The 23,972-nt window shown below is 45.6% G+C and overlaps 1 protein-coding gene across 2 annotated transcripts; it reads right to left on the reverse strand.

Annotated features, from left to right (window-relative positions):
• Window positions 1-5,600: 5,600 nt before the first annotated feature.
• Window positions 5,601-23,214, reverse strand: NFYB (nuclear transcription factor Y subunit beta). Of its 2 annotated transcripts, none has more exons than XM_088521649.1 (7): window positions 23,093-23,214; window positions 13,999-14,092; window positions 13,349-13,479; window positions 11,078-11,275; window positions 8,653-8,734; window positions 6,912-6,991; window positions 5,601-6,704 (listed from the first exon to the last, which is right to left on the reverse strand). In XM_088521649.1, exons 2-7 carry the CDS (start codon window positions 14,090-14,092, stop codon window positions 6,672-6,674), a joined length of 618 nt encoding a protein of 205 aa, XP_088377775.1. In that variant the 5' UTR covers window positions 23,093-23,214; the 3' UTR covers window positions 5,601-6,671. The 2 variants fall into 2 exon arrangements, with proteins under 2 accessions (XP_088377775.1, XP_088377776.1); XM_088521650.1 differs by lacking the exon at window positions 23,093-23,214 and adding an exon at window positions 19,876-19,895.
• Window positions 23,215-23,972: the final 758 nt, after the last annotated feature.

Raw genomic sequence — 23,972 nt, forward strand, 5'->3', positions numbered from 1 at the left:
CTCACTCCGCCTATCAGCTCGGTCTCAGACAAATACGGAGAGTTGAGGGTTGTTTTCAAATTTGTTTGGAAGGCTGTTGACATCAGCTCTCTGAGAATCTCTCTTCTCCATTTATTTCCTGTGTCATTAAAGGACATAAACTGACATCTCAGCTTGCCCTATCCATATTGTGGAAGTGTCTGGTTTACTGCAGCTGTTACAGAAGTTGTGAGCATAGAGCAGTCCTGCTAGTGACGGCACGCGTCGGTACTGCTTCATCTTACGGATGTTCTCGTGAAAGTGGAAATAAAGCGGACAATAACCTACACTTGGTGTTTTCAAAGTACTTAGAGCAATATCTTTTGAATGTAGTTTGGAATATAGCACATGATGATCATGCCATAACCTCTGAAAATATCATAGGTATTACTGTTGTTATCTGATCTTTCCAGGATAGCGAATTTGATGTGAACTTACTAGTCTTAGGACCTGTTTCTTTAATAGCCTCCCCCGGGCAACTGACACTTTGTACAAAAACAGTCTTATTTGGGAGCGTCGTTTGTTCTTTGTAATAAAGTGGCTGTCCTGTCAGGTGCGTTGTGAGCACCCTGCTGTGTGTCTGCTTTGTCAAAGCGCCCGCGGGCAAACCTGCACGTCCCCCAGCGAGGAGGACACGAAGGAGGAGAGACGGGACACACGGTTGTCCTGGGAAGTGGGTACTTTAACGTTAAGCACTGTAATGCTGAGTGTTTTTTCCTCCCCTGTTCTTCTTTACTCACTGTGTGCCTGCTTTTCTCTGCCCCCTCCAGCATGGCAGGGCACATGGCTAAGTTTTTATGCCATTTGACTAAGGGGAGCCCCTGGGGAAGTGACTGCTCTGAAGCAGGGAGGAGAGGACCGAGGGAACTGACAGGCCCCCAACACCCTCTCTAGCCCTTCGTGAGGGGCTCCACAGGAGCGTGTGCCGAAAGCTGCCCTGTCTGCTCAGCACGTCACTCCTTGTGTGCCCGGCTCTTCCAATAGAATAGCTGTTGCCTCCTTTCCACGTGTTTCTGGAGTCTTTGCTTTAGTGGAAAGTAAAGGAGGAAAAAAACTGAACTGGTGATGAATTCCGTCGCTGTGTCATTTCCTTTCCGTTAATAAGATCCTCAGAACAGGTCTCTTCCCAGGGCACATGGGAATGTGCGGTGTGAATCGGTCTTGAAACAATTTTCAGTGCATTTTCCATGGATCTGAGGCAAAGCAGAAGAGGATCCTGTTGCAGAAGTTGGGAGCGCGGGCCTGCGCGAGAGCCTCCTGCCGTGGGGCTGGGGCCCTGGGGCACCCTGGTGCTCGTGCGCTCTGTGGGTGCCCCCCGCTCCCAGGCAAGCAAAAAAACTCCTAATTTGATACCCACTGCCTGGAGAAAAACAGAAGGGGTAACAGGAGACTTGTCTTTTGTGCCCAGAAAGCGCAGAAGACAGCGGGAACGGAGGAGCCGCCTTCCTGCCCCGAGTTGCCTTCCAGGGAAGGCGGCGCCTGGCCGCAGTGAGAGGAGGGCCGGGGCGCCCCCGAGGAAGGTGCCCCATGGCCCGCGCTCGCTGCCCCCCGGGGCTCCCCTCGGTCACCGCCGAAAAGCGGCTCCTTCTCCCTGGGGACCTGCAGGCCCTCGGGAGGCTGAAGGGCTCTGCGTGGCTGGTGAAACATTGAAGTCCTGCTAATAGGAAAAAGCACAAGATGAAGCAGATGGGGGCTGGTTTGGGTTTGCTGACATCGTTTTTTTGAGGTTTTTGCCTCTCGCAAACATCTGCTTTTAATACTCACGGTATTTGTGAAGTTGGTGGCGCAGCGCCGCAGAATGAAAATCAAGGCTCAAGTATGTTATGTTCAAAGAGAAGAGAAGCAGCGCTTTGGTGCTTCCCAAATGATAAGCAGTGTTGTTGTTTCTGTATCTGATAATGCTACAAAAAAATGCTGTGATCCACACATGAAAGCTATGGCTTCAAAATTATTTCCAAGCGATCCTTAAAATAGGCACACTAAGTACACGCCATCTTAGGGGATTCAAGGCCACCAGTTCCTTGGCTTTAGTGCATCTTCTTGTAATTACTCCTTTCATTCAATTGATTTTTTTTTCCAGCAATTCTAACTGCCTTTTAGGGTAACCACTTCCCTTAAATGCAATATTGATAATTCTACTTTAATAAAAATTGATTACGTGCAAGCAGTAGCCCGTAACTTTGAGCAGTGCTATGAAACATCCCAAATATTTTTAATGGCAGCTTTTGTAATTTTAACTTAGCTTTGTCTGTGTAGGGAGCAGACTCTTAAAACAGTTTTACTTGCATTTTTGTAGTTAAAGTGCATTTTGTGGTAAGAAAATGAGTGCCTGCAAAGCTGATGTTGCTTGGTAGGGAAAGGAATGGCGTGGAAAGTTCCAGCAGATGGACTATAGCTAAATAAAAAGCAGAGGAAACACGGCTCCTAGTTGTCTATCTGCTGTTGACTCAGAGAATTTGCACAAAGTATCCATCTTCATTCTGTTAGATTTTTTTTTTCCCTCATTTTTTTTTTGTTAATAATTTCTACTTCAGAGGGATGGTGTGGGATTTATTTCAGGAATGCCATGGGTGGGTGGAGAGGAGAGCACCACAGGATGATTTATGCCATTGCAGAGCAACTGGCTTTACTCAAGCACCATAGATCTGGGTCAGCACCTGTGAATTCCAATTTGAATTCTTTCTAATTCTAGACCATTTCCGGGCTTCCTTTTTTTCCTTTCCCAGCACTCTTGATCTCGCACAGGATGGTGAGAGCGGAGCCGTCGCTGCGCCGCGTCGTGCTGCGCCCCATGGGGGGTTATTTAGGGACAGGCCTCGTCAGGTCACTCTGCATGTCCCTTGAATGACTGCTTGGCTGAAAATAAGAGGCTAAAGCGTATTGGAAATGATGTTTCTTTGATGATTTATGGGATCTTTCTGAAGATACACTCTTTCAATGCTCGAGATGATTGAAATTTAAGCCTAAAATATCTGCTTGTTGGTCAATTCAGCTTAAATGAAGACCTCGTGATGACTGTGCAGCCCTTTGATGATTCAGAGTCTGGCATTTCTGTCAGGTTTGTTGCTAGAACATCAAGAAACTTGGATTTTTCACAAGCTGCAGAAATGCCTCTGGAAACTTTGAGTGCATAGACGAAATCCAAGCTGGCCTTCTGGCTTTAAATTATTATCTCTAGCCTCATTATTGACTTGAAAAATAGCTATAATTCTAGCGCTTCTTACACATAAGAATGATAAGGCCAAACATTCTGTCATCAGACGAACCTCAGGACAAGTTACATATTGCCTTAGGAAAAGTACAAAACAGCTGTCTGGCCTTGGAGGAAAATGTTCCTGAGCCTGGGAACAACTCTCCGAAATGGCTGTTTGGAAGCGTGGCTGGAGGGAGACTTGACGTCTCCCTCTCGGTCCGGGCCGTGCGTTTTGGGGTTGCTGTAGCTGATCTACGAGGCGGCAGTAGCGGAGGCGGTGGGAGAGGGTCTCCCCACAGCAGGATTAGCCTTTCCGAGGGATCCCTCACCTGCCTTCCCCAGCTCCCCGATCACCCTCCGTCCTTCCCGGCTGCCATCCCTGTGCCCAGCCAGCGCCTCCCCTGCCCCTGCGCGGCTGGAAGCTGTTCCAGGAAGCGCCCGGGAAGGAGGCCTGGCACATTCCCGCTCCCGGGAGCCGCTCCCAGCCCCGCCTGGAGCCTCCCCTTTCACAAACACGGGGCGGGCGGCTCCCCCTGCGCCCGGCTCCGTGCGGGACGGAGGTTCTGCAGCCCCTTTGCACCGCCTTCCTACACGACGAGGCTGAGGGGGGACGCGCAGGCCCTCGGCATGCTCACTGCGCACAGCACGAGGTAAGCACATGAACAGCCAGCTTTCCAGAGGGTGAAGGGTGATACTTCACCCTCCCTTCTTTTCCAAGGGGAAAAACGGTCCAGGCAGTTCTCTACAGCATTCTTCATCCTCGACTCTACGAGAAAGTTTGCGTTCAACAAGCATAACAGTATAAGCCTGAATTCAAAGGGAAGAGCGTCCTTTCTTGGACTTTATTTAGTACAAATGAAACTGGAAAGAGCCGTGCCCAGGGAGCGCAGGGATTTACGAACACGCTGCCTTCTCCCGCTGCTCCACGTGGAGCAGGAAGGCTGGAGCACTGACTGCCTCTCACAGCTCTATGGCGGGAAAATAAAATACCAGAAAGATCAAGACAAACTCATTAACTTAAGGGATTAAAAGGTTTGTGCACAACCAAGGAGCATGTTCTTCACATGGCACCGATGATCTTTGAACACAGTTGTTAATTTGAATAATATTTCTGCAGGTTTAGCACGGACTGCCACCTCCACGTTGCGCTCAAGCTCAGCTCAGGGTGATGTTAGTTCAACTAAAACGTTCACAAAACCAGAGCTTGCAGTTTTCTGGAAGCAGAAGGGACAGAGCAGGAATGGTCAAACATACTTTCAGTGCAAACTACTTGTAAAGTCCAACTACTAAAAACAGCCAGAATACATAACCACTTTTTAAAGCAAAAAAAAATGAACCCACAGTGGTTGTGCTAACCACCATGACTGAGCATTTCCTTCATCCTCTCTATAAACAGAACATTGGCTTTTATCAGCACAACCAACTTTTCTACCCTGCAAGCTGCCCTGGACGCCCAGTTTAACGGCGAGATCAGAAAGGAGGGGCAGCCCCGTACAGCCGCCCCGGTGCCCTCAGGAAGCACATGGGCAAGTTTGGTGCTGTTTTGTCTCTAGAGAGAAGAAATAAAAGAAAAAAAGCCCAACCAAACCAACCTCAGCTGCATCAGCTCCTTTGCTCTCCGGCATATCACAAACTCAAGGAAAAAAAGTTTAACCTCAACCCACAGAAGCAAAGGCAACCTGAAAAACTCGGGTGACATCAGGCAAAAGCGGTGGGCAACCTCACCTCCTCGGTGCAACCTCACCTCCTCGGTGCACAGGCAACCGCCGACGCTCCAGCAGCTCCTCGGCTGCCATCGCAGCTCTCCCCTGCGAACCGGGTACGTCGAGAGGGGCCCTTGCAGGGCTGCTGTCACTCAGCTGTGCATTCAGTGAAAAACTCCCCGGGTTTAGCGCGGGCTGCTGAGGAACCACGGAGGGGCCCAGGCGGCCGCGGAAGAGGCTGGGGCTCCCCGGCAGGACGCGCGCGCGGCAGCAACGCGGGTCACGGCTGCACAACCAGGGCGCAGCGGAGAGCCGCCGGCTCAGGCGTTTCGCAGGGCCTGGTCCTCTGAGCTGGTTTTCTACTATCAGGGTTTAATAATTAGGCTATTTGGTAAAAAACGACAAACAAAAACCAGCAAGAAATTACAGGGCAACAGGCCCAAGGTGGGTCTTTTTGTTCAAGTTAATGACAGGCACGTGGAAAGGTTAATTGTTATATCACATTTCAGCCCACTGCAAACTGTAAAAATACCAAATGGTCCCACATACAGTCCAAATAAGGTATATTACTAAAAACACCACCCCCATTCTAAAGAGGCTGAGACACTATCTAGCAAAATTACTACCCCCTTATTAAAGAAACAGCAGGATTACTACGAGCAGCTCACTAAATATACAGGACTACGTTATCTAGGTACAGTTTATTGCAAAACCAGGAAAGAGACAGCAAACGAGAAGTCCGAGTCTTTCACTTCAGATTTGCGTCACTCGTTCAAGTTTCAGTCACTCACACAGGCAGCCTGTACAAAGGAAGTCGCTAACACGTTGTAGTTCCCATCATCTCACGAGAAACCTTAAAACATTTCAGTAAAAAGTTAAAATGAGGTCTTTTACCACAAGAACTACAAAATCCCACCCACCCCTCACTATTGTTGAATTTGAAGATTTGGATTCTAAAAAACATACATAAAAAGGAAGAGTCGTTCTGGTAGCATAAAGACTGCCTTAAATATAACAAAAATCAGTCTAAGGAGAGTTAATGGGAGCAGGGAAAACAAAAAGTGAAATGAAGACCTGCATCATACAGTGCTTTATATTGACACTGCTGAAAGAGCTCTAAACTTCAAGATGTACTAGAGCAATCGTTTGTTTCTATATTAATTTTTAATTCTAAAGTTACATAAAAAACACTGGTAGCAATTCTCTTGAGCTGCTAGTTTCATGAAAAAGTCCCTTTCAAAATTTCAATAAATATGTTGACATGTAGAGTTCGTTGAGGTTGTCATGCAAGACAAGTTACATAACCAAGACCAACTCAATCTTTATAATAAAGGCAACTGGCATTCAAAAATGAACTTTACCCTTGCAATTTTATTCAAAGGGTAAACATGAATTAACCCAGCTGTTTACCTGAAATACAAAAGTAACATGATTCAATATGAAAATAAGAAACTGTCTACAAATCTCTGACAGTAATAAATTGCAATATACAATGCATACAGGAGTTATACAGAGCAACAAACTCTTGTACAAAACAAAAATACTTTAATACCTTTAAAATCCAATTTTTTTAAAATTATTCATGAAAAAGATTTGAGTCAGAATTCACACCTCAGTTAGTCAAGCTTCAGGTAGCTACATTACAGCTATTTAATATACAAAGAGATAAATCTCTTCACCAGTCATTAAAACTGTCTCTTCGTTAGAGCTGCACAGCTTTTCCGTCTCCCGTGTCCAGATCCAAAGATTTCCTCAAATCACGAGAACTGAATTTGCTGAACGCCAGATATCTAGGGAAAGAACAGGTGAACTTACAACCAAGTCAAGCTTTTCTGAAGCTGCACCACAGTTAGCAGCCCTAAGATGTCACTGCATTTGAATGGCTCAACAGCCCAAGAACTAAATATGATTAATACTCCCATCTTTCAGAAAAGGGCTATTGAAATACGGTCTGCATTTTAGTAGCAAAAGGGAGAGCGGGTGATAGGGAACAGTACCTGTTGGTAAGACGTTGTATAAACCATAACGTTTTGCTGTTGGCCATCTGTAGTTATTAAGCCCGCTGGCAACTGGTTAGCTGAAAAGGAGGAGCATTGTAAGAAAGTTAGACAAGAAGTGCAAGAGGGAGGGAGCCTTATTTGAAGTGTTTAGCACCACTGAATAACATCTGGTCCACATCCAGCCAGGGAGGAGGGAACAGTTCCCCTTGTGACAGCTACGGACCAAACTGCTACGGTGACATTTGTTACTAGATGTTCCATGCGTGTGAGTTTATTCCCATTAACACTTAAGAAAAATTCAACTTAAGAAAAAATTGAAGTGAAATTGCTGGAGGCAAAGGTCCTGCCAGGGAGGCAGCCGATGCGAACACAGTGCGACCTGCAGGGTACTGAGCGAGAGCTCAGAATTCCATATGGGGAAGAAGAGGCCATAAATGGAGTTAAAAGCACCCCTGACACTTCAGAGACAAACTGCTGGAGTGATATTTTAGATAAATCCTTACAGTCACACGTGTATGGAGCTCTGTGGCATTTAGAGTACGTATGTTACAATTGCTGCTTAGCAGCAAAGCAGCAAAGCTCTTAAGTTGTAAATTAAGCTGCTGCATCGTAGTTGGAGACAAACAACAGGATTTTATTTCTTTTTTTAAGCACAGCTATTACTACGCATGAATCAGAGGCAAAACCCAGGAAAATCTCAAAACACCATAAAACCCTAACTGCTGTGATTTGCAGGCTGACGTTGCTTTCTGCTTTTTCTTGCCTTCTTTCCTTTCTAGCAAACACAAGCTGCCGTGTGGAGCGATGCATTAAGGCCCCGGGCAGTAACGGCTCTGGCAGCCCTAAAGTTGTGAGTGCCCTTAGGAGTGAGTGAGCGCCCCGTGACCTGCAGAGGAGGGAAACCCCTGCAGCGCGCCCCGGGATCACCTGTTGCACAGCAAATTCCCCCTTTGGCCTTCCCTTCTGCTCCTGCAATGTGTGGGTGTCCCGCCAGGTCTTAATACTCTCTTCCAGACTTGCTCTTTTGCAAGCACAGCAAGTCAAGGCTCGTTTCACACAACAAACTGAGGCCCCGAGGCCTGAGATACCAGAAAAAAACTGACTAGGAAGAGACCTTCAGGCGCTTAACAGGCACTTAATCAACTCATTGATTGACATGACAATAGCTACATCTCCTAATTCTTCTACCTGCTTCAAAATTACTGGTCCTTAGCACTTATATACAGTCTTTGCCTGGGGTTTTTAAGAATTCAGCATTAACCAAATCAAAGCCATACTAAGACCCTGCAAAAATCAGGTCTTATTTCACAGTTTAAAAAGTACAAATAACACAAATAAACAACCCCTCAAAACAAACAAACAAAAACAATCCAAAATCCCGGCCACCCTTGAATTTTCAAATTGTCACGTTTTTATTTGACATTTTTTCCTGACAATCTTGCAGGAACAGTGGAGCCACTAAAAAAAGTATAATAAAATTTCTACCCTTCATTAGCCTGCATTTAAGTCTAGAGAGAAACTACTAGCACCAATTTGTACCTGTAAAAGTCTTCTGGAGGGTTTTAATCAGAGCACAGACTATCATCTGAGCGTCTCAAATAAAAGTCTCATTGGATCATGTGTGTCACCCAGATGGTCAGCCTGAGATTTGCTCCTCAGATACCAAATCTGATGTCTAGAGGAAGTGCTATTTCTAGGAGAGCCATAATAACAAAGTCATTTGAAAAGCATTACTTACTAAACGCTTCCTCTGTGAGCTCCTCACTTAGGCCATCTCCAGCTGTAACTGTTCCCCCAATTCCCTTTTCTCCTTTCATTGCCTGGAAAAATAAAATAAGAGCAGCATCTGTATTAGAATACAGTCACTTGAAATTGTTTTGGGAAACTACTAGTGAATTTTCTGAACTTGTAGAAGAGCCACTGTGCAGCAGTAGGAGTTTTAAATCTGTTGCAGCTTGGAGCGGGTCAGGAATGCCAGACAACAACTTCATAGAAGCTGGAACTGGCTTCGTTTATTAGCTTTTCATGCAGTACATTTATATGATTCTTAACAATTAGTGATGTAATTACACAGGCTCCTAATTGGTAGACAATGATCTAACTCAGACCCTTACAGCCCCCCTTACTTGTTTAGCTCATCCTTTTAGTTCAACAGCTCTTTTATTCCCTCTGACCTTGGTCTACTTCCTTATCTCCTAGTTAGCAGTCCCTTTGTTCTTTCACTGAAAACTGAAGGCTGGAATTGAGCAGGCCTGCTGGGCAGCCATGTACACGGCTCTCTAGCCATCCCTCTACATAAATCAAAGATTTATTAAACAAAAGAAAAAAGGGAACAAAACACAGCAAAACCAAAGCTATAATTTTTAAGGAGGTGCCCAGTGTAACAGTATGTAAGTGGTGCTTTTTATGTTAGCCATATTCCACAAAAGACACTGCAAACCAAGACTGGGTAGTTCTAGGAAAGGATCGGCAGTTCTGCAGAAAGCAGAGATCTACAGAGACAGTCAAAGCATTTTTACAAGAAATTAGAGGCTCTCAGAACACCCAATAAAGTGCAACGTTTGTTTATGAACCACGTGCAAGTGCCATCATCATACAAATAAGAGCTGACATTTAAATCCAAGATATTGGATTTCTTTCCCCCCAGCAACCACTGCAGCCTGGAGTATCAGCGGAGAGCGCCAAGGCCTCCCGTCACCCCAGCAGTTTTATAGCTAGGAAGCTTTATGATCTTTGCTTTTAAGTATGAACATCCAGGAAAACATTATGGCTATGAAGAGTGACCTCTGCAACCATCTGAGGCTAAATAGCTACAGAAGTGTTGCACTACACACAGCGCTCTGTAGACAGGGCTCGTTGAAATGGAGGTTGGAAAGCGATGGGCAAAAACACCCAATTCAAATATTAAAACCCAGCACCGCTGCTCTGCTACCACAACATGCACATCTGCAAGCAAACTGACATTTCAGACTGAAAGTAAAACACACTCAACTTCAGCCTGTTCACAGAGGTACTGCGACAGGTTAGGCAGCAATTGCAGTTTTAATTAAAGCGCACACACAAGTGGCAAAAAGAAAGCGCACTGCAGCGAGCCCGGCTCCTCGGCCTGCATCCCCTTTCATTCAGTTCAGCTCCCTCTAGTGCTCCATCACTGCCAACAACCTCCGGGGAAAGAAAGTTCACCTGCTATCAGGCAAACTAAACAGCCCCACCGAGCCTGACCCCAACTAATTGAAAACGATGTTTTTTCAGAACTAAGACAGTGCAAAGAACACCTCTTTCTACAGTAATTTAGAAATCTCAGCTTCACTCATGCCAACAAAACCGTGCAGCCAGTCTGGCACATTCAAAACATGGTATTTGTTGGGGGTTCTTTCCACAGAATTGTATTAACCCTAAACAATTTCTCCATTTGCAGTCATGAGGAAGGCAGGTCACTGGAGGGAAACGTCTTGGATTTCCTAGGTCAAACGTGATAGTCTGAGATAACTGAACACCCAGGGAGAGAAGAAAGAACAGATAACTCTCTTTGGTCTATAGACAGCAGGAGGAAAAAAAATGTCAACAATCCTCAAACAGAATCAAGATCTATTTCAAAAAGTTTACATTGCTGTAAGTCACTTTCTGATAGGACAGAAGTAAAGACAACAGCTTGTATCACACACCAACCTTGTGCAGAATATCAAAAGCAAAGCAACAGGCTAAACCCCAATTAACCAACCACTGGAGCAGACAGCTTTTTATGTCTGAATAATGGTTCACATAGGAAGGTTTTTACTCTTGCAGATCTGAAGCCCAGCACAACAGCAGGCATTAGGCAGATCTACAGAGGATGCAGGTCAGTACAGTTTTATTAATTGTACCTAAAGCTTGAATTAAACATTCTTAATAAGTACCTTTAAAGAACGGCACAATTTGCTACAAGCAACTTATTAGAAAAGTTATTCAGGGGAAAGTTTTAACTGCATTGAAACAGTGAATCTAATCAACAAGCTAACTTATTCCTTCTTCTTCTTCATGGCCTCTGGAAGGCTTTTAAAAAATTACATCAGTCTCTGACAAGAGTTGGGAGATACTGTGCAAGTTAGCTGGTACTCAATGACAGGCAGCTAGGAATAAAAACACTGTGATTAAATCACGGAAAAAAAATGCACTTTACCAACCTCTCTGAATTTCTGGAGGTAGAGCTTCAAAGGCTCCACATAGCTATCGAATCCCAAGGTAGACATGGCGAAGAGAATATCCTCTCCATTGATGGTCTTCCTTTTCTCTTGGTGACACCTCTCGCTTGCTTCCGACGTTATAAAGCTGATGAATTCACTCACACACTCTTGTACACACTCCTTGGCATCCTTAGCAATCTGATAAGGAAAAAGCACCAGCAAAAGATAAATGAAGATCATCCTTAGGAGCAGAGTGATCAACGCTCAGAGAATTCACCTGCAGTGCAGGTCAGCTAACAACTCCTGGCATTTTGTGGTTGTTGTACATCCTCCTCTCTCCTGGTCCTTCAGTTCTAGTGCATCTGAAGATTGCTGACATGCCACTTTCAGGTACCCAGCATGGACCTTCACAGACCCACCACCTTCAGTCCCCTCAGAACACACTGGAGAATATCCAGAGAATACCCCAAACCTGCTAACACTACCCATTCAGATAAAAGCTGTATGTGAAGAAACCACTCGCCGCAGGTCACTGCTGCTCTATGTAAGCACAGCTGCAATGCTCTTGCAGCAGTTTTACCATTTCGTGCTCTTAAGTTTTACTGTTTCAGCCTGAACTCATAACTGCAACGTGCACAAGCTGGCACAGACACAGGCAGCACAGGACTGGGCTTGGATTTGCTTACCCACCTCTTCTCTTTAACCCTGCTCATAGCAGGGCCACGGCCCACCCTCATGTGTCTTTTAATGCAATCAGCTGCAGTGCATTCCCCAGGCTGGGCAAGGGCACATGTTTTTATCCTCACTGGATTTCAGGGACTAAAACATATGGCTAGCAGCAAGCCTCTCTAACTCTTTAATACGCTGGTATAAATTTCCTAAATGAGAATTCAAATGAACAAACACATACTGCAGGCAAGAATGAAATAAGTAAATTTGATTATAGCTTTCAGTTGGATGAAAGTAATTTACTCGACTTAAAATAACAGCAAGTGTTGCTCACAGTTATTTGGAGAGTTAACAGGAGCCAACTGAAGGATTAAAATGACAAAGATTCTTATTCTTAAAATGAGAACAACAAATTTGTACTAAAAAAAAAAAAGGCAGAAACAGTATCTTCACTAGTTCCTTTGATATTTTCAGACATGAGGCCAGAATTTCAGAAGTAGTCATCAGCCAACAGCTTCCCTTGCAGTTTTTCACAAAAAACGTCCCTGATTTTTTGAGATTGCTTGGCATCCCATATGCTCAATTCTTGAGAAAAATCTCATCTTAATTGCTAAGAATTTAGGACAATATGGACTAGCAGAGAGGTTTTTGCAGCAAAGATATAAATTTAACACTCAGAAAACCCTGAACACTATCGAAGTACAAGCAGATGTAAGTAAGTTATCTCTTGCTTCTATTTAAAGGGATCTATAAAAAAACACCAGTTTTAGCCAGAAGAAAAGTTACTGAGGCAAGATATAGTACTGGAACACTGGAAGAGAGGAACAGCAAGTAGCATCTGATACTGCACAACGTTTTGATCAATGTTTGAACCCCTGCATGGGTTTAAGCAAAACAGTTATAATGTTCGAATGCTCATACAGTTACCAGGTCAGCAGAGTTAAATAACAAGTCTGTTCTTAAATGTAAGAAGTAAAAGAAGCCCTTTAATATCTGCTCTTACTGGCTACCTTGTGCAGGGCAAGCTCCTAGGTTGTCTTGGTATTTGGATATGCAAATATTCGGGCAAAGGAAAACTCATCCCTCCCTTCCCGCGAGATCGAAGAATTGATTTTTATTCCAACTTTTATTACATTTACTCTATCGTTTATTATTTATTAATATTAATAATTACCACATTCACTTCATTACTTTTAACTTTTAAACATTTCAACAGAATATTTTATTTCACAGCAAAGAATCGCACAAAAAAAATTTCTTTCTCATATAGGACTGTCTCCAAGTTGTGACAACTTGGCATGGCAACCGCTGTGACAACTTCATAGAACACATCTTCAAAAACAATGCTCCTGAAAGGCCTCTGAAGAGCACTGTTGTGAATGCTGTGATTATGGAAGTTACTAAAAGCTTTCAGAAGCCTAATAAAAAGGGACTTGATCTCAAGCACCTCCTGCTTAGATTCTTTTTTTATGTGAAAATAAATCAAATTCTACAAATAAATCAAGATCCTTTGGAAAATGGTACTGTTCTACTAGCTCAAATTGACTCATAGGAATGAATGAAACTCATTAACACACTTTCTTTATCAGATAAGGATATTACCTTTCCTGTCTGGGGTATGGCATTTTTCATTATCCTTGCCACATTTGCAATTGGGAGATAAATATCTTGTTCTCTAAAACTCTCTTTTGAGCCATTTGTATCTTCATGATCATTCATGCTGTCCTCTGTGTCTAATGAAATAAAGAAAAGTTAGTAAAAAATGCATGTGACAGACAATTGGCCACAATTAAGTGAAATTTGAAATCTTACAATGAGAGATTAAGAACTTCTGAAAGACCAAAATATTAAAATTGCAGGAAAAAAAAACCACTGATAAAGCACTAGGGTACTTACAAATGTGTTTTATATCATCTTTATCATATTGCGTACACAAATGAAGGTAGTAGCTAACTGGAATTATAAATGCTATTATAAACACTTTTTTTCCCAACATCACAAAACAGCACTAATGTCATGTCAAAATGAAAATTCTTTCCTAAGACACCTTTTTTTTTTTTGAGGGATTCCATGTCAACATTGAAAAATCCCAAACCCTATCTTCAAACTGCAGGCAAAGTATTTTACATGGAGAGGTATTATGAACACAACAACTACAAGATCTTGGCTTTACAGAAGAGAATAAAGAGCTGTACGAAAAGCAGAAGCAAGTACAGATGCAGAGAGAAAGAGTATTTACTAATGCTTCTTACCATCATGAGGCTGTATCACATAGTGACTGCTGCCAAGGTAATCTCCAGAAATTCCTAACTGAGAAGCATCTGTCGTAGAGCTATCGCCATCCATCTATAAGCAGAAGAAGCAAACCTTTCAGATACCCATTTTTTCACACTGTAAGTGCATCCATTGATGAAAAATAGCACTTTAATTAACTCAGAAATACAAGACTGATTTATGTAAAGTATAAACAAGCCTCTTGCCATGTGAGAATGGTATATTCTCTTCCATGGGTGCTGAACTTTAATTGTTTTGACTTCAATCAGTCCTTCAGATTCAAAGTACTAAAGAGCAATTCCTGCAGGGTGCTACTTTCATAAGAAAAATGCTAAATTAAGGGAACAATCATAACCTAAAGGAAGATTAGTTTACCGTATTTCATTAATGCAAAGGCTGGCACTTCCCGTAAAATTTATTTATGGAACAACCTACAGGCCATTACTAGATCACACATCAGGGTCGAGCATTTCAGCTTCTTGATTAAAATGCAAAATCATACTGAACTAAAACTCCCTTCACCATGGAAAGCAACTGTGACAAGTGATTTTGTTTTTCCTGTAAGAAATTCCTAAGGTCACCCTAGATTATTTTTCTAAGACTATGAACTAGAGGTCCCTTCCAACCTCAGCCATTCGGTGATTCTGTGGATTGCTTTTAATGATACTCTCTGAGCGTAGGACCAAACCCCAGCTAAACTCCATCTGTGAGCCTGAGCTCACGTGAGTCTTCAAACCACATAGTGTGGGGAAAAACGCCTGTTAGTTGCTCTCGATGGCAAAAGCAGCAGAGCTGTTTGGTTCAACTCCCCGCAGCCTCAGCCAGAGGCACAGGCCGTGCACAGGAACACGCCATTCACACAGCACACACATGTATACACACACAGATGCACATATACACACGCAGAGCAACCAGGCTGCCAACAACAGCCTGCCCTGCACAGGTCAAGGCATGTGTTTTTCTGAATATCCCTCCAGGCTGAATCCCACTCCCAGGCTCCCCAACTGCCCTCCCTGCAGTTCCCACACGGAGCGCTCCCTTCGCTCATGTCACCCTCCAGCGACACCGCTCTGGCCAAGGCAGCTGCCAACCTTCTCCCAGCCAACCTCAGGGCTGGCTCCGCATCCTTGCCCTCCCGAGGCACCGGCCACTCCTGGGGGTCTTTAAGGCAGTGCTTTCCTTTGCTTTCCCTGCTTCCATCCTGCCTCACTTCTCCTATTGTTCCCACAGGCAGCCTTCTTGCTCCTCTCGCAACATGTGGCGGCTTAAGAGAAGTCTTCTCCTTGGAGCTTTAGACTGGTTTAATAAGTAATTTAAGTACTAGTAGGAAGAGGGGGACCCAAAGAACCAGTGCTTTCCCCCAGCTGTAGGGCCCATTCCAGGCGGCCCTGGCGACCTCCCCTTTCCAGCTGCCCATCCTACCATCCCCCTCGGAGCGGGGCATAACCACCACCATTTCTGGCAGCCGTTGATCGGTAAGTCTCAGTGATCTTATTTACTTCCTAAGTAAGACCCCAAGCCTAAGGTTTTCACAGTGTTGCACTAAACTGCAGCTGTGACCAGAGGCTCTTCCGCAGCCTCATGCTTTGAGGAGCGGGAGCCTGGCGCCCTGCCTCTTTCTGCAAGGGCAAGGAGGATGCAGGTCTCCCCATTTCTCTCAAAAAGTTCACACCCGTTAGCAAGGACTTCCCATAAGCGAGCAGCACTCTAACAGACCACTGCCTTCTACATCCACATTTTGTCACTATTTTGTGTCACATGTGCAAACCCTTTAGCCCATGCTGGCTGTTACCATGTTACTCTTGGTCCTTCTGGAGGGCTAACAAATTCTTACAGTCACCATCACCAGCTGCTCAGTAGAAAGCCTAGACCTGCACAAAATCATGGCAGACAACAGCTCATCTTTGAAAAGGGTTATTTTAGCAGGGCCAAATTTAAGCTTGAATTCAACTTTGCAACCTTTTAAAAATGCTTGAATAATCTTGGCATTTTTCCAGTTGAAGATGCCTTGAAAATTAGTATAATAATAAACCTTTGTAAAATATTTAACTCCCATGTGTCATTTCTTTTAAAAAATATAATATATATAATAAAAATATAAAATATAAAAATACAATTATTTTTCTTTTTTAAAATTGTGTTTTTGCAGTTGTCCTTTAATAGCGCTACTTTTAAAGAGCAGAAATAATGCAGAAACTATGGGGACAGGAGTTCCCAGCATACACAAAACTCTTTTCATGTTGGCTCCAACATCCAGAGGCTTCTTCGAACATATTTACACCCACAGCATCAGATCTGCCTTTATTCCAACTTTTCCTGGCCATATTCACCATCAAACAATTCTATTAACAACCTGTTGTTTACCTTTTTACTCGAAAATTAGCTCTTCTGTTCCCTTGCTACATGTACTTCATTTAGTTCTTCTTTCTCCTGACCAACACTTCCCACTCTCCTCCTCCAGCAGTTGTTTCCAATCAGAATAGTTGGCCTTACTGTCAAAATAGACAGGGAGATGTATGTACAGAGACATGTAAAACCTGATTAACTCAATTGCTGTCTAGGTACCTCAAGTGTCTTTGGAGGAAGCAGTAGTAGCAACTCAAGCCCCCAAGGACAGAGGTGAACAGCACAACGTAGAGATGCTGTGACAAATCACTGCTAGTTTGTCCAGTCAGTTTGGCTCTAAGGATCTGGCAGAAGTTTTGTGGTGTCTTTCTTCCTCCTCACTGCAAAGTGGTTATTCCCAAAGAGACTTCACTTGTTCCCAGACCAGGAGCAGGCAGAAAGGGAACGTCAGTCTTGTGCTATTTTTAAATCCATCTTGAAACATGAGTAATTTGACCTCTCTTTGACTCAACCTTTGGCTGTGGCCAGAAGTACTCGGTTTTGCTTGCAAACTCGTAAGCAACATCTAGGACTGCACTTGGCTATAGATGCACCAATAACCTGAATGCTGTTTCTACTCAGGACAATATTACAGCTGGATGCAGCCTCAGGAGCTGCTCCAGAGAAAAACCTCTCCTTCCTCTGCACTGTGCACAGTATTGCACACATGCAGATGCTGCTTCTCCTAAAGCACTTCTGATCCTTTTCAGAGGCTCATTCTGGATTCACCTCTCACAGCAGCTCTAGCCAAAGCAAAGATGGTGGTTTAAGCACTTGCTTCCCATGTGCCAATGTGTCTGTGTTTTGTGAACTCGTTGGAGATTTAACTTTGCTTTTCAATTTTCCCAAGGGCCTGGCGTCTGCTTACTCAGCTTGCTGGGATGATAAGTATCATGGCTGCACTGCAAGAGAACCACAATCCTGTATGTCAAGAACAGCCAAGGAAGTTGTTCTGCAGGGGTAGGAGATCCCAACACAAGCCCCACAACATAATGAAACTTGAGGACATTTCCTAGTCTCAACACACAGGGAACTGTACGGAGAAACAGCAAAGCAAGGGGAGATTTTTGCCCCTCATCTCCATCCCACCCACACATCTAAAGAGCTTAACGATACTGCAAGCACCATGGAAGCTTCAAATGGCATCACTCACCACCAAAACAGCCATTATTACTTCCACAACTTGAAGTGATTATATTCCTAAAATTAAACCAGGATTTTCTTGCAGTCTTGTTCTCAGTTTTCGCTTTCTGATCCACCTGAGAATTTCAGTCAGGATTATGGATGCCACAATCATTAAGGGTTACATTCACTCGGCCACAGATCTACTGTAAATGTCATGTTCTTCTGTCCCTCTTGCCCCCTTTTATTTTGTCTTCTATGAAACACACCCTCTGCAGTGTTTCCTTCTCTCAGGTTTGCAATATTCTTCAAATTTCTGCAGTGATACACCATCTAGTTACCCTACTAATATATGTGAGCCCTGAGGATGACAAACATGACCTTGCCTAAAACCACAGCTGCTGCTACCCCAATTTCCTCAATGAACAGGTCTGGTACGTGCTCAAGCACTACGGTTTTAATTTCAGATGTTTAAAACTCAAATGTAACCATTTAAATCACCACATATTCAACACTGAGTATCAACCTAGCATAAGGTCCGTAGTACATACAGCACAATCTAATGCTGAGAAAACACTGCTATGAATACACTGATGCTAATTAGCTTCCATTTTTCTAAACCTTATCGCTGAAGTTACTCTAAAAATGCAGCAGTGCAACGTAGCAAGAAACATTCAACCTACAGTAACTGAAGTCATTGGGAAACCCAGAAATACAGTCCCTTTAAGCCTGGTGCTTTTAGTAGGGAGGAGAGAAAAATAAAACAAAAACTTCTTTAGATGGAAACAGATGCTAAATTGCATAAACAAAAATCTTGAAAGATTTAATTCTCAAAGGTTCAAGAGGTTAAGTTTTCTGCTCAGATTTTACGTTACTTCCGGAGCTATTACAACAGCACTTTCAAGGGGAAAAAACAAAATTAATTATTTAATTATTTCAAGGTCATATATCCTATTTGCTTGGGAGTTTCAGCACACAGATGTTACGAACGTCTTTTAATACAAGGCTATGCCCAACATCTGTATGGCTACTGAATCGTGGCAGGGGGAAGAGGGGAAGGAGGGTTTCCAGAACATTGATATAGCATCAACTTCTACGCAAACTTGAAAAATAAACAAGCAAGCAAATAAAATAACATCCTCCAAATCTATCATAAAACTCACTACCTTCAACCTGTTTAGGAAGGCACTGAAGTAACTCTGTGTGTGTTTGCTGACACACACACACATCAAGTGAACCAGAACTAAGAACTAAGTAGATCAGGAGCGACAACATGTCAGCCTGAAGTGACCATGCCATCGTCTGACTTCATCAGCGATGAGGAGAGAGCAAAAAGCACAGGACACTGATCCAAATACTCAGCAATGTATTTTATATATATATATGGATTGGTTTCATTTGTTTGTTTGCTTGTTTTTTAAACTCTGGTAGAGAAGAGCGGTGCCAGGAAGACTCAAATTAACAGATCCAGGGGAAGTAACCCAAGTAACACACTAAGAGGGAAACATTTCAGATTAAGACATCAAAGAAAAAAGCTAAGTGGCAAGTGAAAGTATGTACAGCTTCACACTGCCATCTGGCAGAAAATTTTCAGGGAGTTGCTTAAAAAAGAAAAAAGCTTCTGTCAATTGCCCACAACCAAGCAAACCTCAGTATCACTAGGATTAAACAGGACTCAACAGCTACTCAGTAGTTCTCTTTAACAGAAGAGTATCTGTGGTTCAGCTAAACGATAACTAAGGAATAACACAAGCCCAGAAGTGATAATGCTGCAGAGAGGCTAATCTGTGCTTAGGTCATTTTCTAAGGGGCAAAATAAGAGGAAGAAAGGCAAAATGAGAGAAAAAGAATTTTGCCTGCAAAACAGGGAAGTTACCTGAAAGTGGCTCGCAAGAGTGGTCTCTGGAGGGAAACCAAAGACCTCAGGTAACTTAAGCACTTCCCACTGTATTTATTTATCCACGCTGCCTCTTTTCCCAAGCTACTGCCCTAAGAGGGGCAGCAGGAAGTGGAACAAAGTGCAGCAAATGGCAACAGCTGGAGCATGTTCCTCACCACTGCCCCTGCCACAGAAGTCAGGCAGCACCCAAAGCTGTGGGCAGCACCCAAAGCTGTGGGCAGCACCCGCTCCTGCCGAGCTACGCCAACCAGCCACTGCACCTTCCTGCCAAAGGAAACACACACCTGTAACACAGGGTGCAGCTGCAGACAAAGGAAAATAGCTTTTACTTGAGTATCCTGAACTCTGACTTGCTGCTCCTACACAGAAAAAAAAATGAAAATGCTACTTTTGTTTCCCCTTATTGTCATGGACAGTTGAAGAACTCGATTTCCCAGTGAATTCTCACCTCGTAGCAAAGCAATGTTTCCTACAGCATGAAACACTGACAGGTAAATGCATTTACAGAGTGCAGGAACGTCATTCCAGCAGGTCCACAAAAAATAGCATTAAAAACCCTTAGTATGTGCTTAGAGCACACAGCCAGATGCTGCACAGTCTTTCTCAACCTCAAGCTGCTCTAACCCTTCATGTTCTGTGTTTTTGCCCAAAGCAGAGTAACATTAGCAAAAGCAAAGTGATGTTAAGAGTGCCTGACAGCTCCACCCGCTCTTCTCATCTGGGCCAAAATAAGTGTCAGCTCCTCAGTACGCCAAGCAACTGCTCACGAGTGGGATTAGTGGCAATACAGGTGAATTAACAAGGTATACGCTTTACCTCAAGTATGAGCAGATTAGTACAACAGTGATAATAGAAGGCAAGTGGAAAGAACCGCCTTGCTTTGCCTTACTTCTCTTTTTTTAGCAGTAAAAGGGAAATAAGCTGGAAAAGAAACAGAGACAAACCGAGGAAATTACCACGGTGCCGAATACAAGCACTTTCCCGGGAGCTGAAACAAAGCGGCAGTGCTGAAGAGACAGCACCAGCAGCTCCTTCCTGCTGCAGGGACACCCTCTGCAAGGGCCACGTTACTTCCTATGTTAAATTAGTAATACTTTCCTGATTAAAAAATAGGGTTATCTGTTTATTAAAGCAGATCCTGATCTTTTTCTTTATGAACTTGCTAAGGTTTGCAGGTAGTTTATCTCTTCCTTTCACTATGGTAGTACATCAAACACATCAGGAACCATTTATGCCCCTTGAGCGCTAAGGCAAGTAGGAGTTTTTACAAAGCTAGTTTAGGGCAGGCCAGTATTTTCAGTCAAAACTGCTGACACTCCATTTTACTTTAACGATACTGTTTATACAGGTTGTTTAGTGTGTAGCACAAAAAAAGCTCTCTGTAGAAGCATTCTGACATTAAAATGACAAATTTTAAATATCATGACTATGGAAAGCAATATTACTGAGTAGTAATGAAAACAGAAAGCAAAACAAAATTTTGAAGTGAAGCCACATTATAACTTGCATTCTAAAGACACTAAATGAAGAGCCTTGTGAGCTCTACCTTTCTTAAATCTTGGTAAAACCAGATATGAGACTTCAACAGAAGCAGTTTTACTTTCCATGTTTCGTATCTTCACGGTATCTTGAACAATCTTAATTCTCCAATTCTGCAAGCTGCCCATCCTTATGTATTTATTACTATGAATGAGAGCTTATTAAACTTTGAACTGCTGCAACTGTCAAATATTTAAGCCTAAAGAGCAATATCCAGTATTCTTAACATCCTTCTAAATGGAATTTCCTAACTGTAAGTGCTGACAGCCACGACCATGTATCACCACCTGACCTATGCAGAGCATGGGCATCTCAGGCAGACCTTGCAGATAACGATTCATGTAAAACCATCTTGAATCTCCCGGATAATTAGAGATGGGTCCTCCTCTAACACTTTAACTGTCAAGCTACATACGCCACAGAAGGGCAAAAACAAGCAAACAAAGAATACACGCCAAAGTAATCCCTAAGCTTACTGCCGCTCAGGAACGCTACGCTAATGACTGTGCGTCGACACGATTCCTGCAAGGCAGTTCAAGCCAGACGCGAGCAGCGCCCAAAGCCTCCCCTTCCGCTACCGCTTCGCCTCGGGCTTTCCCGAGACAGCAGCAGGATTATTTTTTCCCCCCTGCCAAAAACTTCCACCCAAATCAAACAAACAGACGAGTTCCCGCCAACCCCCGCTCTGCAATCCGCACAGACGGAGGTTAGTCCGTACACAAGAGCCTGCAGAAGGGCTGAAATCCAGGTTTCCACCTCCCTCCTGCCCCCACCTTGGAAGGCCGAGGTTGTTATGGTTAACTACTGTGTCCTCCCCACGCAAATCCAAGAGTTTTTGCAGGACAGCTATTTACAGCACAAAATCTGATCCACTAAGCCTCAAAAACCGGCAAAGCCAGAAGTGGACTTTGTTGTAGCAGTACACCTCCAAAAGGATCTATAGCGCACGACTCTTCACTGCTGCACATCTTCAGGGCTGCACAAGAGTTAGGGGAAACCCGCAATTATTTTCCTTTCCAATAGGATTGCCTGCGAACGCCCAGCATGGTATTTTTCCCTTTCAGGATCACTGCCTGCGCGACCTCGGGCCAGTGCAGCGGCCAGCACTGAAGGCGAACAAGCAACTCAGTTCGCTCACTGAACACAGGGTGGTTTGAGCCAGCATTAAATTCGGAAATGCAGAAAAGTTTCCAGGTGGCTCCTACCTGCTGTGACAGTTACTGGTTAACCTGCCCACGGCGCTTTGTTTTCCCAGCCTAACTCGCTCATCGATCCCCCTTCCCGAGTGATTTTTCTCTTTTTTCGGTGCCCTCCAATGACGCAGCCCAGGCGAGGTCAGGGCCGCGCAGGGATCTTACGGTTGATCCCGACATCCTCGCAGCTCCCACTCGCGCCCGAGCGCCTCGCTCACCACCTCTGCCTCGCGACCGCTATCGCCCACCGATCCCTTTCTTATTTTAGAGGTAATAAACAAGTAAAAATCGCGCAGACACAACGGCTCTCCCGGGTCATTGGGCAACTTTTATTGCGGTCCCTCCCCTCGGCCGCTCCCGGCGCTGCAGCGGCGGCTCCCGGCTCCCCGCAGGCGCCGAGGCCGCGCACGTGTCGCCCGGCCCCGCCGCGGCCCGGGGCGCCGCCGGGGCCCGCAGCCGCCGCGGGGAGCCGGGGCCTCCCGCGCGGGGCCCGCGGCCGCCGTGGGCGCGGCGAGGGCCCCGCCGGGAACAAAGGGGGAAGCCGCCCCCCTCCTCCCGCTCCTCCGAGCGCCGCCACCGAAGAGCCGCGGAGACCCCCCCCCCGGCACCGGGCACCGCGTCCCCGCCTCCGCCTGCCGCCCGGGCCGCCGCCGCGGCGCTAGGCCACAAAATGGAGCCGCGGAGCCTCCTCGCCGGGAAGGGAGCGCGATGGCGGGAGGGGCACCGCGGCGGCGCCCCGCCAGGCTCCCCCCCGCCCCGCCGCGGAGCACAAAGCGGCGGAGCCCGCGCTGGGGCGGGGGGGCAGGCGGGGGCCGTCCCCCCGCTTCCTGGCGCCCGCGGCGGCGGCGCCGGGGCCCGGCGCGGCAGACGGACATTTCATTCGAGCCTGCGGTGGAACCGGTTACCCCTCATTGGCCGGAGCGCGGCACAAACCTCCCGTGCGGCCCTGGTTGGCTCCCTCCGCGAGCCGGCTGTTTGGTTGGACGGAAAATGGCTGCGAAGGAACCAGTCCCAGCGCGCAGCCCCGCTTCCCGCAGCCGGCCTGCCCTCCCTCCGCGCCGCCTCCTCCGCCGCCTCCCGCGCCCGCCGCGCGGCGGCTCTTCCCCCCGCCGCGCCCCCTCCCGCCGCCGCCGCGCCCCGCCCGCCTCCCGGTGCCGGCGCGGGGCCGGGCGGGGGGGCGCCGGTTCCGTTGCGTTTCGCGGCGCTTTGGGCCGCGCTGCCTCGGGCCGCCTCGTCGCAGGATGTGAAAATTCAAATCGCGCCCGTGGCTTCGCCGCCCGCCCTAGGCCCCGCGGAGACCCCCGTGGCGCTCCGTGGGGTGGAAGCCCCGTGGACAGGCCCCGGGTCACCCCCGGCGGGCGCCTCGCCGCAGACGCGCGGGGCTTTGCGCCCCTTTCCGAGGGAGCGTTTCCTCCAAAAACGGGGCCCGGGTGGCCTCTCCACCGAGCTCCGCAGGCCTCTGCGTACACCAGATCACTGGAGTGCTCCATAGCCTGGCTGCCCTGTCATCTCCTAACATCCGTGATAGTGATTTTTCATATAGATAAAGACAAAGCTGCTCCACGCACCTGCCTTCAACAGACTGCTTGCAAATGCTACCCCATGTGGAGACAGCAAGGCTGTTTTGTGCAGTTCTTACTACCCGTTAGGTCTTGTATATAACTGCACTGCCACAAAACTCGTGTTTCACAAAGGTCTTTGTTAACCTTATTCAGTTAGTTATTTATTGCTCCGGTTAATACCTGGTGTACACAATATATCCCTCTGTAAGTTTTCTTCTGGTATTTGAATTTAAACAAAGCAAAATGCCATA

The sequence above is a fragment of the Tinamus guttatus genome, unplaced genomic scaffold (assembly GCF_059628265.1).
Source record: "Tinamus guttatus ecotype Peru unplaced genomic scaffold, ASM5962826v1 Tinamus_guttatus_pri_ptg000125l, whole genome shotgun sequence".
In the NCBI taxonomy this organism is placed as follows: domain Eukaryota; kingdom Metazoa; phylum Chordata; class Aves; order Tinamiformes; family Tinamidae; genus Tinamus; species Tinamus guttatus.